Source organism: Corvus moneduloides, chromosome 26, assembly GCF_009650955.1.
Source record: "Corvus moneduloides isolate bCorMon1 chromosome 26, bCorMon1.pri, whole genome shotgun sequence".
NCBI lineage: Eukaryota > Metazoa > Chordata > Aves > Passeriformes > Corvidae > Corvus > Corvus moneduloides.
The window spans coordinates 3,062,150-3,078,374 of NC_045501.1; the positions used below are offsets into that span (position 1 = coordinate 3,062,150).

Genomic DNA, 16,225 nt, shown 5'->3' on the forward strand with positions numbered 1-16,225 from the left:
TAGGGGCTGTGGGGCTTGGTCCCTGTTAGGGACTGTGGGGATTGGTCCCTGTTAGGGGCTGTGGGGATGGATCCCTGTGGGGCTGGATCCCTGTGGGGCTGTGGGGATGGGTCCCTGGGGGGCTATGGAGATCAGTCGCTGTGGGGATGGATCCCTGTTAGGGGCGGTGGGGATGGATCCCTGTTAGGGGCGGTGGGGATTGGTCCCTGTTAGGGGCGGTGGGGATGGATCCCTGTTAGGGGCTGTGGGGATGGATCCCTGTTAGGGGCGGTGGGGATCGGTCCCTGTTAGGGGCTGTGGGGATCGGTCCCTGTTAGGGGCTGTGGGGATCGGTCCCTGTTAGGGGCTGTGGGGATTGGTCCCATAGGGCTGTGGGGATGGATCCCTGTGGGGCTGTGGGGATGGATCCCTGTGGAGCTCTGGGGGTCAGCCCTGTAGGGCAGTGGGGATTGGTCCCTGTGTGGCAGCCCCTCCCCAACGCCCGGTGCCACGGACGGGCCGCACGCTGGTGGTTTACAAAAGAGACTTTATTGCTGCGCTGCTGCCTGGGCACAGCCAGGGACAGGCAAGGATCACCCGGGCTTCTGCCGCCCTGGCCTTGCTGTCCTGGCCCTGCTGCTCAGAGAAAACCCGCGTGAAAACTGCCTGTGGGCCCGCAAGAGACTCTGTGAGGGCCGGTGACCTGCGGGCTGGGGCCCACAGTGGGCCAGGAACCACAGCCCTGCCGGCAGCCAAGAGCCGGTGCCCAGTGCCTCCCCACACCGGGAGCCCCGGGGCCACCGCTGTCTCAGGGCTGCCTGCAGCCGGCACACGGAACCGGCTGGTCACACCTTCTGTGGGGAGGGAAGCTGTGGCAGGACCCTGAGGCCGGGACAGGCTGGATGCACTGGACAATATGAAGGAAAATAATTCTTAAAGGAAAAACAAGTTTATATATTGGGTTATGTGAGGAGCAGCAGCCTCGTGCTGGGGGAGCAGGATGCGGGATGCGGGGCTGGGGCTTGCAGCAGGGGCTGAGTATGTGAGAGCCAAGCGGGGCCGAGCCAGGCAGAGACCCCAAGCCACCGTGTGCTGCCTTTGTGCTGCCTCGCTCAGGGCATAGAGTGAAGCTGCAGAAAGCGGGACACAGGGAGGAAAGCACAGGACACGGGCACGGGCATGAGCCTGAGCTGAGCCAGAACCCCTGCAGAAAGCAGATGCTCAGAAATGCTCAAGGTCCAGTGCTGGACAGGTGTCAAAGCCTCTCTGATGGTCTAGAGCCTCACATGGCAGCAGTGCATCCCATATCTCACTGGAAACCAGTCGCTAGCCGTGGCAGCTGCTCTGGCATCACTGCCTGCATGTCCCCCTCTCCCAGGGCAGCAAGCCTGGACCTCACTGCCTGCTGCCACCACCTCTGTGGGTGTGGAGGGTGCAGATCCACCACCCTACCTCCATGCTACTCCCTGCCCCCAGGACTCGCCAGACCTCTGGCAGCCAGATCCATGACCCGGGCGGGAAGCCTGCAGCCTGTGCTGTTCCTGCCACGGCCCCAGGGCACAGCGGGGAGGAGCAGCAGGCCCCAGCTTTGTGACACCCCACAGGCACCCATGGCAGGCCCAGCTGCAGGGTGGCTTCATGCAAAGGTCACCCAGTCCTTGGGAGGGCAGAGAGGAGCAGCCCCACCTGCCCCACACCAGCTCAGCTTTGCCATGCTCTGCCCATCAGCAGGACTTGCTCGGCTCTTCCCTCCTATGCACCAGCTGCATCCCAGTTCCTCTGGTCCCCCGAAGGAGCAGCCGGTTTGGGTGCTGGGAGTCCTCTTGCCTGCGGGGTGGCTGCACAGCCTGGCACAGGGAGCCGGGTGGTGTGGGCTGGTGGGCTACTTGCAGGAAGCTTTCTTGACACCAGATTTTTCTTAATGGAGGACTCTTGAACTTTCAGCTGTACAGCCATTGTCTTGGGATCAGAACTCTCCAGCTGGGCCGGGGCCCTGTCACTCAAAGCCCATCTTCAGGTGTGGGGCAAGAAGGCTGCAGCAGGAATGGTCTCCGAGGGTGATTTAGTAGTGTAAGAAAAACAGTTCTGTGTTCCTAATGTGTGCTAAAACTAAAATATAAAATACACCTTGTACAAGCAGGCAGGGGATCGGCGTCGGCTCTGCAGGGTAAGAAGGATGCATCGTGTACACTTCCCTGGGGCTCCAGGGCAGGGAGAGCTCGAAATGTGAGTGATAATGTGTTCAGCCGTCATCCGCAACCCTTGCGCACTGCAGCCTGTCCTACTCGCTGTCACTCTTGTCCACCAGTACCGCGTCAGTCTCCTCCGTGATCTCCAGCAGTGTGTGCACATCAGGGCTCTCCCCACGCATCAGATCTGAATTTTCTCCCTCCTCTCCACCAACCTCCACCAGCTCTGTGGCTTTCACCTCCACCTCACCCTCTCTTATTTTCTTGACGTGGAAAGTGAAGGGTGGAACTTTGTAGACGGCTGTCTTGGACCTGGCATAGATGGTGTGGTCAGGGGTGAAAGACTTCCTCAGTTTGTCCCGAGAGCTCTTCATCTTCTCTCTCCTTTCGTTAGTCACAATTTTCGTGCCCAGTTTGTTCATCCTCTTCTCCAGGTTGTGGCGGGTCTTCTCCAAGTTGTGGCGGGTCTTCTCCAGGTTTTCCTTGGTCTTTAGCTTAGTCTTTTCCATCTTCTCCTTTGAAAATGCCTTCTTAAAGTCATCCACCCTTTTCATGCCGCTCCTTTTGATGCGTTCTGCCCGTGACTCTTCGATAATCTCCTCAATCTCCACCTCCTCATCTGAGGAGAGCTGGATGTGGTCCTCCTCTGCATGGTCCTCACCCACAGGCACCTCTTCACCCTCACCTTCCTTCTCCAGCTTTTCACCTTCCTTTAGGGACTTGCTGATGCTCAGTTTAGATGGGAGCTTCACTTCATCCTGCGAGACACAGAGCGGAGCCAGTGAGACACACACACACACACGGGCAGCCCTGGAGCCAGCCCATCCTCCCTCCCACAGTGCCATGGAGACATTGACCTCCACCCGGCTAAACAGACTCAGGTACCTCAGGCCTGGGCTCATCCTCCCTTACTGCAACTGATAAGTCATTGTAAAGAGGATCTGCTTAGGACTCTCTCATACCAGGACTCAGGCACCAGCTCTGCTCACCCTGGGTTGGCTTCAAACTCATCTGTGACCCCAAAAGTATGGGAAAGGCGCAGCACTGAAACTAGAGCCATTTCACTTCCTCCTCTGCTCCTGTCACAGTTCTGTGCCCTCCAGTTTCATCTTTATCCCAGGACCTGGCCATTGCAGCCCCTCACTCCTGGCCGCAGGATGGTTGTCTTCAGGTCTCCAGCCTGGCCAGGTCCAGCTGTGTCCCCAGGCGCAGTGCAGGGCTGCAGAGGCATGGCCGGAGCTGAGAATCTGGCCACAGCGGCAGCCTGCACACACTGTCCTGGCCACCCCCAGTCTGCACTCAGACTTTCCCAAGGCCTCAGGATCCAGATGTGGGGCGGGGACATCTCTTGGGATGCAGCAGGCTGCCCTGTTTTTCCTATTTCTCCACTGGAGAATAAGTTAGACAATTTGCCTGAGTCCATATCTGGAGATGGTGGAGACAGTGGCCCCAACTCACCCAGCCTGGTCTGCAAGGCTACACAGCTCTACTTGGGACAGGGCTGAATTCATTCAGCTTCTCCACGAGCCTGAGCCAGCCAAGTTTCTGATCCCAGTGGCAGAGGACAAGCATGTGCCCGTGAGAGGGGCACAGGTCTGGAGTGGGATTGGTTTTCATCTGAGCAGCACATAGCATGCGTCCCTGCTGCAGTGATTCACCTCTCTGTTCCCGGGACAGGCTGGAAATAGCCCATCACTGTACGGAGCGTCACAGCTGCGGGGCTGCAGCCCACGCTCAGAAATTTATTGCCCAAGCAGTTTTAATCTACAGAGCTGGGTGGGAGCTGTCAGAAATCCAGCAGCAGCCAAAGGGCAGTGTGTGGAACGGGCACACAGCATGCGGAGCTGCTGGGCTGAGGTTTGGAGAAGAGCCTGGGCAGCAGGACAGCCAGGTGCCATTCCGAGCCCTGGGGCAGACAGCAGCAGAATGGAGCTAGGATGGGATTCCAGTCCTGCACTGGCAGGAGCCAGGCCCAGGGAAAGGGGCAGGCCCTGGTGTACCCCAAGTGCATGGCAAACCCTGGAACACTGGCAGTGATTTGCCTGCCCCTGCCTTGGGGAGGTGCCCTGTGATCCGGGAGGGTGACTTTGCTGAGGCACCTCCTATGCTCTGCATGTCACAGCAGCTGCCACTGCTCCACTGCAGCCGTGCACGAACGAGCTGCACAGGTGCAAGAGCCAGGACACTGGGGATGGTCATTCCATCGAGCACGAGGAGGGGCATCCCTGGCGCTGCTGTGGGACAGAACATCCCGGTCCCTGCTCAGCACCGGAAGGGACGGTGTGTGTGCACACCTGCACCCTCAGTGCTGTCCCACTGCATGCCACTGCCCTGGCTGACCAAGGTCACTGCCACTCTGTGGCTCTGCTCTGAGCCCCTGGACAGAGGCAGGAGGATATGCCCTCCCTGCAGACACGGGTGCTGTGCCTGGCCCTCTGCGCTGTCCCCTGCCCTGTTTTCCCTTGCACCCCTGGAGAAGTGACACAACTGATTGAATACGTGACTCCAGCACAGCTTCACCCGGTGAAATCCAGATGCTCTCAGCTGCTTTCTCATTTTTTTCCCAAGCACAGGTGCTGTTCCTTGGGCCAGCTGAAGTTCTGGAAGCACAAGGGCATGTGGAGAAACCTTTGTGAGCAGTGACAAGCCAGCTTCATGGAGCACTGGGCTCAGTGAGGATGGCACAGGCTACAGTGTCTGTGGTGAAAACACAGAGCCTGCTGGAGCAGAGGTTTCGTTCTGGGTTTTCTTCGGAGCAGAGAGCTGTGCTGGGTGAAGCTCTTCACCCTCCAGATCACAGGTCAGGTCCCAAATACTTTGTGGAGATTAGGGTGAAGTGGCCAACATATGTTTTCTTCATTTGATGAGCCACTTCAGCAGAAAACAATACACACGTTCTCCAGAGGGCCAGGTCAGTCCAGGGCAAACCTACACCACAGGGAAGGCAGGGATCCTGTTCTCCACAACAACACCTGCCAGAGCAATCCCAGAAACTTCCAGGGACCCTGCCCAGCCAGCAGAACATCAGGAACTCCAGCCACTTCCTTCCCTCTGAGTCAACACAATGAGCCAGAACAAAGGCATCCCCCTCTCGCCTGGCACGGCTGTCCCTGGAAATGGGCCATATCCTGCAAACCCTGATCCTATCAGCCCCTTGTGAGCTCCAGAATATGTGTCTGCAGAAAGAAACACCACCTCAAAAACTCCACGTCTGTCACATAAATAACAACCTTTCCTCCTGGTACACCAGTATATCCAGCTCCTGACTGAATTTTCTGATGTGGTGGGATGAGCTGTGCCAGCAATGCTCCCATCCAGCCTCAGCAGCATCCTGCAGCTCTTCCCTCACAGCCATGAAGACATGGCCAGCAGGAGCAACCCCTGTTGGGGTGCCTGCAACTCTCCCTTAATCCTGCACTTCACCTGGAGCGCAGCAGCTGCCCGGCTCTGTGATCCCACAGGCTGCATTCAGGCACTTCACCCCCTTCTGCCAGCCCCGCTCCATCCCCACAGCCCAACCCCAGCCCAGCAGCGCTCATGGCTCTGCTCTTGCCTCTGTCAGGAGGCACCTCATGGATCAGACCCAAAGGCACTGAGGGAGCACAGCCCTTCCCATACGTGAGGATCCCAGCCTCCCTCTTGGGACTGTTTCCGAGAGCTTTTCTCCAGCTGTGCTTGGGAAACCCTTCACATCCTGCTCCTGGCCTCTCTCTCTCTTCTAAGCATGGTATAATTCCTGCATTTCCCCCCCCACCCCAACTCTTCCTCACTCTGATGCTGATCTGAGCAGTAGATAACCAGCCCACTGGAGGATTTTCAGCAGTGTGCTGTGGGACACTCCCCGGAGTCCAAGCTCACCTGCATTCAGGGAGCATTCCTGTGGGTTCAGGCACAGCACAGCTGGTGCGAGAACATCCACATCACTGTGTGGCACATCAATGGGGACGAGCACATTCTGCTGAGCATCCCTTGCATGTACCTCCCCCCTGCACCCAGGCATTGCCTGAAAGCCTCCAAGAGTCTCCTCCTCCCTGCCTGGGAGGTTTCTCCAGTGGGGAAGGGGAAGGGGAACTGCCTGGTGTGCACAGGACATGCCTGCAGACACAGGAGTGGAGGATAATGGGACGTGAGTGTAACAATCAAGAACCATCCCAGGTCCACGGGTGGCTGCTGCACAAATCCCTGCTCTGAGCAAGGCACTATGTTCTCTGCACTTCATTTCACTCATGACTCATCCAGTTGAGCCACATTTTTAACACCAGGCATTCTATTTTTACTCGGAAAACACTGATCCTGAAGTGGGCGAGTCCAAAATCCTGAGTCTTGGCATCCCTGCCTGTTGGGGTGTTCAAAGCCTGGCTCCCAATCAGCAGAGGCAAACCAGTTCTGTCCTCTCAGCTTGGATCCAACTGGCACAAGGACAGCGGGTAAACAACATTTTTCAGAAGGTTTTGGTACCAGCAGCAGCAAACTCTGGCCCTGCTCTGTGTACGGTGCAGAGCTGCACCCAGCAGCAGGACAGGGACGGGGAGCGTGTGCTGTCCCTGCAGCACAGACCTCCTGGGAAGAGCTGTGCTTCAGGAAGCTCTCTGGCACTGGGCCGGTCCATCTGTGGACTTTGTGGGCACTCAGAAGGGCCCCAGTGCCCACAGCCAGCCCCAAAGGCAGCTGGCTGCCAGCTGCTCTGTGTCCTCCTACTTCAAACAATTCCGAGCTGTTGGATCCACAGCAGTCTCTTCCCGGCTCCCCTGAGTGGGCTTTTATCTGACATTGTTTTCGAGTTCCCTGGCAGTGAGTCACCCGCAGCCCACGGCCATGGACACCCGCCTGGTTGCTACAACACACGTAAACACTTCCCCTGGCATATAAAAGGCCAAGGAGGCACAGAGCTGAGCTGCATTCCCAGTCAGTGTGTAAGAAACAGAGTCCCAGCACTCCCAGCCACTCCAGTCTCCAGTTGGAAGGTTTAATGGAAGGTTCTCACATGCACATGCAAATCACATCTGCAATTCATTTCACTACGTTATTTTTACACAACTGCAACAGCACAAACTGTGAGTTTGGTTGACATTTGCAGCCATAACGTGCAGAAAACGACCAGCTCACATTCTCGGGCTCCACTATGACCAAACCAGACAGATCCCAACGCTGGGTGAGCTGGAGCCTGTAGCCCCTCCTGCACCCCAGCCCTTCCTCTGCCCACTCCGGACAGCACAGCCCGGCCCCGGCCTCGGGGAGGCCAGGGGAGGATTAGGAGCTCGGGCAGCAAACGGCCCTCCAGGTCAGATCAAGCTGTGCCAGAGGAGAACAAGTTCTGCTCTCCCGTTGCTATGATAACTGCTCTGCTCTGCCAGGCCTCAGAGGAGACTGTTCTGTGCTGACCTTCCAGCAGTGCCATGGGAAGGAGGATTCAGCTATTCCTGAGTAACAGCAGCACGCCTGAGAAGCACCCTGAGCCTAGCAGGGCTCAGGGGTGTCCGGATACACAGAGGAGGCTGTGCTTTGGAACAGACCTTTCTGCGGAGACTGAAATTACTAGATTTTTTTTTTTTTTTTTTTTTGCTAGATCACAAAAAAATGGCCTTTTTTTTACATCCTTGAAAAGGAGAAGTTTTCCCTGGCATCTTTGCCCTGAGACCCCAATTCCTGGACTGGGTTCACCCTCACCTGGCTCTTGGAACAGTCCTGTCCACCCAGGCAGCCATTCCCACTGGACAGTGCTGCGTACGCTACTGGGTGACCCCCAACGGGCAGCGGAGCTCAGGGCATTTTGTCCAGTAGCTACACAATGAGAGGAAGGCAATAGGCCTCTGTGGCCTCTGTGGCCTAAATGTTATATGATCAGCAGTTGAAGTCACCACTCCAGCCTGTGCAGGGCCTGACTCCAAGCAAGCAGCACCAGGGGCTGCAGCCAGACAGAAATGGGAGATGCTGCAGGGGCTGCCCGAGGCACTGGAAATTTATGTCACAGCTTGTGCTCTCTGCCTGTTTTACCTGTTTAAAACAACAACTTCAAACTATTTCACAATCACAAACTAATGCTCACAAGAAGCCTGAGGAGGTGGGTGTTCCAGGCCTGTGTTTCAGAGGGAGAAACAGCGGCTCAGAGAACAGGTGGGATTTGCCCAGTCACAGCAAACTCCAGCTGAGCCAACTGCCCCTGGCCACTTGGCGCCCTTCATGCAAGCCACACAGCAGCTTCTCCCTCCCAGATCGCCTGAGGGAAGATCCAGGCTCCTCACACCCACGCTCATGCAGAAAGCGCATTAGCCAGCAGCAGGATCAGCCTCGCAGGTCTGAGAGCTTGAGGCAGCCCCAAGCAGGCAAGAAGCAAAGGCTCGGAATCAGCAGCTCCCAGAGCTTCAGAAGAGGTTCAGAGTGATCTTCAGGGGGTGCCGCTGATGAGGCCCTAAAGTGCTGCCTCCTCGTGTGTCTTCTGCTGCCCTGGGCCTGTCTCCACGGGGTGGGCTCACAGGGCAGTCCCTGGCGAAGGCTCAAGGCACACGCGCGGGATCTTCTCGGGCTAAGATGAGGAAAACTGCGTTTCAATGGCCGGGGAAAGGAAGCACAATGGAAACACTTACCTGTTCCTGACGGGAATCTATTTGGGAACACGCCAACAGTGATCTGGGTTAGCATGAGAACAGGCAGAGGGAAAAGGCACAGGGGTACGTTTTAGTAAAGGGAGAAGCCAGGAAGCAGAATTTGACAGAAAAGAGTCAGCAAAGATCTATGGATGGAAGAGTGTCCGTCTCTGATTCAGAAGGTCCCAGGAGATGCAGGATCCCTTCTGTGGGTTCAGGGACATTCACACTGACACTGCCACAGGGCCAGACTCTGCTCCTGGTCACAGGGATTCAGTGTTGCCTGTTGGGGATGTGTCTCCCTTTGCTGTGATGTAGCTCAGAGTCTGCTTGTAAGTGTAAGATCATGAAAAAAAGGGTGTTGATTTTAAACCCCTGTGTTGATTAATTCAAGTGCAGAGGCTGCAGAGACTGAAACAGCCGGGTGCAACTCCAGAACTCTATCTGCTGGTTTTGTCACGTACTGACCTTACCCTAAACCAGCACCGGATAATTCCCAGCAGCTCCCAGATCTCTGCACCCAGTGACACAGCAAAGTCAGGCATGGCCTTGACACTGGGTTCCAAGGGTTGGACAAAGTTTGTCTCCAATAGTGCCAAGAGGTTCATGAAAAGAGAAGCCTCAAGCCTTAGAAACGAGACTTTTGAGTCCTGCATGTAAGAAGTCACCAAGGAATATTGCTGAGAGAAAAAGATCTAAAATATGAGGGGAGAAAGCAAATCAGGTTGGGATTAGGTAAATGTTGGAGGGATAAGTAGTTCATCCTCAAGTAGCATCTCCCTGACTAGCAGAGTCCTCCCACCCTCTGTAATTCTGGGTGTTGTGCAATCTGCCTGGCATTTCTTTCTATCAGGCACATCCAGTTACCCTGTGTTCTGAAAGCTGTGTCTGAAAAGCTGCATCTGCTTCATCAGCTGTGAAAAACAGCAGCCTGGTACAGGGTGCAAAGGAAGGGAGGGAGGGTGGGGAGAGGAGAAGGCTGTGCTTGGAAAAATGCTTTTGCCTATAGTGAGTCAGAAGAGAGGCAGAGCTGTAGGAAACAGAGAAGTAAATAGACTGAGAATGGAAAGGCGCTTTCTTCCCCTCTGACATCATTAAAAAGTTTTGATGCCATTATCAGTCTGTTTGTACCACTGGCTTTGCTCTCAGATCTACTCCTCCCGGATAAATCTGTCTGAGCTGATTGATGACTCTGGAGCTGCTCCTGAACAGCAAAGCAGCAAAGATGGGGTTTGTATTACAGATGATTTGCAGACACTGACATTTGCATTCTCGCATAAAGCTGGAGACTAAACATCCTGAGACTTTTTATTCTAAATATTTGATTTTCCTTTACTGATACTGCACATTTTGTTTCTGTTCTTTGTCTACCTCACAGCTGGACAGTGGACCCACAATTCTTCAGGTGCCCTGTAAGTTGTAGGAGATCTAACAAGAATCAAGAGGACAATCCCAAATGGGATAAAAGAGGGCTAAGCCTGTTGCTGAATACTTTATGAGTCATTGCTGTGCCTTCTGGGCTGTGCACATGAGAGGCCTGAGGGAGGAATATGTGATCAGGAGGGATATTACCCTGGGTTTATTTTCATGAGCCACTATTCATCCAATCTAACCCCATCCCTACGGCCGGGCAGCCTCTGGCCCTTTGCTCTGAGACAATTTACAGCTGCACAGCTCAGTCTGTAACTATACTGGTGAAAGGATTTCAGCAAAGCAAACAGTTCTGGCACCAACTGCTTATAAATAATAGCTGAGTAATGAAATATTAATGCAGTTGATACTAGATTGCAACAGAGAAATCCATGCTTCAGAGTTGTATATGGGTAGACTGGTAATCTGCACTAAGAAAAATCCTGGAAGCCAGAGCTATTAACATCCTGACTTTTTTTTAAGGCTCAGTCTCCTCTGAATTATTATCTTGAGGCTCTTATAATTCCATAATATGCAGAGAATATGCAAGATTTTTGTATATTGGGATGTTCATGTGGTGCCCCTGCAATGGAGGCAGCACTCACAGGAGCTGCTTTAGACTGGATTTGCAGTGAAAGTGAAACGAGCTTTTTATTTTAAAGTAACAACAGAAAATAAATACAGGGGCTGCTGCAATGCAAATGCCTGCAGTGACCCACTGGGAAGAGGGCTGGATGTTCCAGCACAGAGAGCTCTCAGCCACATGGAGCCAGCTGGTCTTGCAGGAAAAGCACTCTGTGGGTACCTGGTGCCCGTGCCTATCCCAGTGCTGTCACCCAAATTGCTTTGGAAATTCCTATTTACTTTTTAATGCTGGTAGCTGGGCAAGCTCCACTGAACTGCAGGCACATCACCCACCAGGCTGTCCCTCAGGCCTGGGGATCTTGCTGGGTCTTGTCAATGCTCCACAGCCACTAAACTCATCATGGTTTTGTTTCTGAATGATTAATTTGAAACAAAACCATAGCTCAGGGCAGATGCCATTCTGTTTGGGCAGTGACGAAAGGCTGCAGCCCCGGGGCAGTGGGTTTGTATGCCCTGGGCTCCCTGCCCTGGGCTCCCTGCGCTTCTCCTCAGCCCCCTGAACTCTTTTCTTTATGTCCTTTTCCATACTCTCTTTTAAGGAGCACAGACCCAAAACCGAGGCAGTTCAGGTCTGGCCTCTAAATCTGTCACATTAATGTGTGGGCTTGAAATCTCCCCCTCCTTCTCATGATGTACAGTCTCGCTGCTCCCATCCGTATAAGGCCCATGCAAGCACAAAGCCAGGCTGGGCTATTTATATTTCCTTGCCCAGCCCTATCCACCCAACACTGCATGGCTGGGATCCAGGTCCCACCCTGCTCTCCCAACTGCACAGCCCTTCCCACGGAAACTCACATCTCACACAGCTCAGAGCGGCCACCAAGGCCCCCTGAAGAGCAGATGAGCCCCACTGGAGCCTCTGAAAAGGACAGTGTGGGGAGCGCTCACTCACACCCCTCGGGCAAAGGCTGCTCTTCCCAAGAAAAACACTGCACATCCCGAGCCAGAGTTCCCGGAGCTCGGCGCCCACACGAGCCTCAAAATAAAGGACCGGCACACTTTAGAAATTCAATACTCAGTGTGCGTGCCGAGTGCTGCAAGGGTTTGTCCGGTTGTAAGAAAATCAGCCTTTGACATTTGCAGGAATAAGTTTAATTGTCAAAAATTGTTTGGAGGAAAATGCCAAGCTTACATAAACTGCCACGTGCCATTCTCCAGCTGAACACAGCACAAAGTCTGGTTTCAGAGCAGTAGCTGCTTGCACAGGACATCCATTATTTACCCGTGAACTGCAGTAACCAGCCTCAGATTCAGGATCCTAAAACCAGGAGATTTGGGATGAAGTCACTTTAGTTTATTTTTATTAGCAACTACTCTCACCGAATTTTTTGGTGTCCTGATTTCTCTGAAAGACAGGAGCCCGGGACAGAGGCACAAAGGAAGCTCTGAGCTCTGTTTCCAGGGGCTGCTGAGCAGTGCAGGCACTCACTGATGTCAGATTTTTTAGGAAGGTAAGTTCTGCCCTGAACATCTGCGTACACAGTAGCCTGTCAAAGCTGTCACCTCTGCTTTGGCTCGGCAAGTTTTCAAAAGAGAAAGATGGGGCAATTTGGAGGGGTATGGTTGTTTTTGAGTTTTATTCTAAAGAATTGATCTAATTCCCTACATTAAGTCTATAAAAAAAACTCTTAACTTGGTAGAAATCAGACCAGCAAAATTAGCTCAAAGAGGGTAAGCAAGTGAGAAAACGTGAGCATGGACGGGACTGAGAGTGACGCCTGTAAATGTCCTGCTCCACACCTCCCCTTAGCCAGGATGTGGGAGTGATATCCAGCCCTGCACTTTCTCCCCCACATTTTGAAACTACCCCAGCAGATGTGCTCAGGATCATCCCACAGGTCAGGCTTACCCTGAATAAAATTTGGTTCTCATCTTCTCCTAATCCACAGCGAGCAAAACGCAATTCTCACAGGCAGCCTGACTTCCCCTCCAAGATGCAAAAGGTCTTATTTGCACTCCTGAAATAATCCCTCCACAATGGCTGAAGCCTCAGGACTGGATACTGAGAGAATAATCAAACATCAAGAACCAGCAAAGAGCTCATTTATCTTTACCTCCTTTATTTCTTCCAACTGCAGAACTGTGCAGTAGTGAATCCTACAGAGCACGACTCCCGCTCCGCTCAGCTCTCTCACCCAGAAACAGCCACCGCTGGGATTATGGAATATTTTACGTCTCTTAGGATGAGTTTTTCTCTTGTTCTCCAAAAGAAAAGACTAATAAATCTTTGGACTTTTTTGCCACAGCAACTGAAACCACATAGGAGTCACTCCCAGCTTGGCAAAGCAGCTTTCCCTGAGTCAGAGAGGAGCAATAATGTGCTCAGCACTGCAGAATTAATTACATGACCAGTAATGTACCCAACAGACCCTTTGGTAGGTGGGGGGTCTGGGAAGTGAGATATTGAATTAGAAAAGAGTTATTTTGTAATTATTTGGTTTTAACTGTAGACACTGTTAGGAAAGCACAGTGAATTCCTCAGTTAACCCCCAGGGTGGACCCCAGCACTCCATGTTTTCCTGCTGGGGCCAGGTCTGCTCTGGCTCCCATGGAAGTGCCAGGATGTCCATGAGGGCACAAACGGCTCAATTTCACATGGCACAAACCTGGAGAATTCCTTACTTGTGCTCTGTGACATTCAAATCACACTAAATTCCATGCTGGGAAATTATTCCAAACCCCAAATTATTTCTTCCCCTAATATCTCCATGATTCCCCAAGTCCCTGGCACTGTCCCTGGCCAAACAACTCTTTCAAGGCTTCTCTGTCCTCACCACAGCAGCAAGGGCAGGCCTCAAGCCTTTAGAAGCAGGATTGCTTTTTCATATTCAAAAAGAAACTCTGCTCAGTATCAATAAGCCACAGTAAACCAATACAAACTGCTCGTGAAACACTAACCTGCAGATGTTTGGGATGCTTCCCAAGGACCTTGAACCTTGCCAACTTCCTACCTATTTCCGTAACTGACATGGAATGTTATGTTTAAACAATTCCCTTCACTCCTCTCATTTTGCAGTGGTTGTTGCTTCTATTTTATTTTTCCAGGGATAAATTGATACAAAGAGCTTGTAATAAACCCATACACATATATCTGTCTATAACTGGTTGTGTTTCCTGTATGACCTGAACAGGCTCAAGTATGTCAGCCTTTCAGCCGTGATAAAACAACAAATGCTCAAGCTCTGAACCAAGGAGTCCCACAGGCCCTGTACATGTCAGACCCCTGAGCCTGTCACAAGCCACTCGCCCTCAGACCTCACAGTAAGGACCATTCTCCCTTTTATTCTGCTTTTCTTCTCTCTCTTCCCATGATCAGCACTCGAAGCTTCTCCATTTGTCCCTAGCGCTGGCTATTATTAACCCAGAGGCTTCCAATTGTAGCATTAACTGTTTCGCTCACTTTTCTCCCGTGGCCCAATAGAAGAGTTTGCTCTGATGCGGAAAACGAACTCCAGGCAGGAAACCTGACAGAACCATGTTCCTCTCTCTCCCCTTGTTTAATGATAAGTGAAAACTCCAACACTTAGTGCAGGGGGTGAACATCAAGCAAATCAAAGCTGTTATTGAGACCAAACAACAAGAATGTTCAAGGCTTGCAGGATGCGGAAGAAAGAAGGTGGGAATTGTACAAGCCCTCAGCAAATGCTGCCCCGAGCAGGTCAGGGGGCTGGGCTGGATTTTCTCTGACAGCTCTATCTGCCCTGGCTGGACAGATTAACCCTGAGGCTGGGGTTACTATCACTTGTTACCAGATGGATATCACAAATCTGAAATATTATCGGTCTCCACGTAGCCATACACATGGTGTCGCTTGGTAGAAGAGACATTGGCAGACAGATTTACAACACCCCCTTCCAGATCCCAGAGCACTCTTGCTCTTTGTTGAGCTAACCAGTAAAATCAGGTTATTTTGATACTTCTGGTCCATTGCAGTGAGTTCTTAGGGCCTCGTTCCCGATCTGCCTTAAAATTCCTGTTAAATGGGACAACTCTGTCAAACTTTATCTTAGGCCACAGAGAAAATGTTAAACCACAAATGAGAGTGACGAGGGACCCGCCTTAGTTTGAACTGCCAGACAATCTGGGGAGTTTGGGAGAGGGCTGGACCGAACATGCAGCGTGACAGGACCCTTCGCAAAGAAAACACCCACTAACAGGATGTAAACATAGTGAAACAGTTCCTTACCTGATAGATCATGACTTTGAAGTTCCTGCGTTTCAGGAGCTCCGCTTCGTTGGCCTCCAGCTTCTTGATCTGCCCGGCTTGCTTCTCCAGGTTCTGCCGCACTGTTTTCACGTTGACGCTCACCTTGCGCACCTTCTCCAGCATTTTGTTGACAGTGTTGCTGGTGGTGGTGTGTGCCTTGGTCAGCTTGGTCAGCTCTCCCTGGATGCTGGTCACTGCGCTGTCCATCTCTTGCTGTCTCTCCTCCAGCTGTGTTTGGGTCAGCTGGATCTGATCCACTGCTCCGATGATCTTGTCCAGAAGGGTCAGCACCATCACACCGTTGATCTGGTCTGATTTGATGGGCTCCTCAGGCACTTGCTCCTCCGAGGTCTCAGAAACAGTGGGTGGCTCGATGATTTGCAAGGTGGTGTCCTCCATGGTCGCTTGGGAGTCCTGGCTCACGGAGCCCGGAGAAGCTGTCACTGCAGGGAGAGAGCAGGGAAAACTGAGCCCGAGCCTCAGCTAACTCCGCGCTGGGAGACACGCCAGGAATGGAGAGCGCAGTGAGTGAGAGTCTGTGCTGAAATTCAAATGGCACAGCTCCGCACAGCCGTCCAGTGGAACTGCCCTGCAAAATTTTCCAGGCTTGCAGGTCATTGGCTGACTCCACCTCAGCTATAGAAAAGGAGCCACTGCCAAATGCCTGCTGACCCACCCTTTTTGAAATGATTAAAATAGTTGGAGGGGAGGCGATGGCTCTGCATGCAAACACAAGCACGGCTCAGCCAGGAATGCAAAGCTCGGGAACTGCAGCCGCCCCTTCTTTACCCTCAGTCTAAAGGCACTGTAAGTAACGGGAGGAAAAAACAAAATCCTTTAGTAAACGGCTCGGGAAGCTGCTGGGAAGAGAGTGGGAAGCAAGCAGCCCCATCTGGGCACAGCTGTGTGCATTGAAGGCTGGTTTAAACAACAGCACATGCTGAAGTTCAGCTGGAAGTTCAGACACTTGCCAATACTTAGGTTTGGGGGTTTTTTCCAAGGACTATGAGAACCTGATTTTCAATATTTTAAAGACATGCTACAATTTGAATTCAGTAGTTACAGCATGAAAACGTCTGTATCTTAAGAATGCCCCCTCCCATGTATGTGAATGTACAACAGGCACACACAGTACATGCAGGGTGCAACACGTCTCCACACAGATTTAGCTCCGAAAAGGATAATTCACTCCTGAAGTGAGGCTGCTGGGC

General features: G+C 52.7%; 1 protein-coding gene across 1 annotated transcript; it reads right to left on the reverse strand.

Moving 5' to 3' along the window:
- Window positions 1-509: 509 nt before the first annotated feature.
- Window positions 510-15,609, reverse strand: CAVIN1 (caveolae associated protein 1). The gene is made up of 2 exons (XM_032091729.1): window positions 14,994-15,609; window positions 510-2,926 (listed from the first exon to the last, which is right to left on the reverse strand). The coding sequence occupies exons 1-2, from the start codon at window positions 15,411-15,413 to the stop codon at window positions 2,261-2,263; spliced, it is 1,086 nt and encodes a 361-aa protein (XP_031947620.1). The 5' UTR covers window positions 15,414-15,609; the 3' UTR covers window positions 510-2,260.
- Window positions 15,610-16,225: the final 616 nt, after the last annotated feature.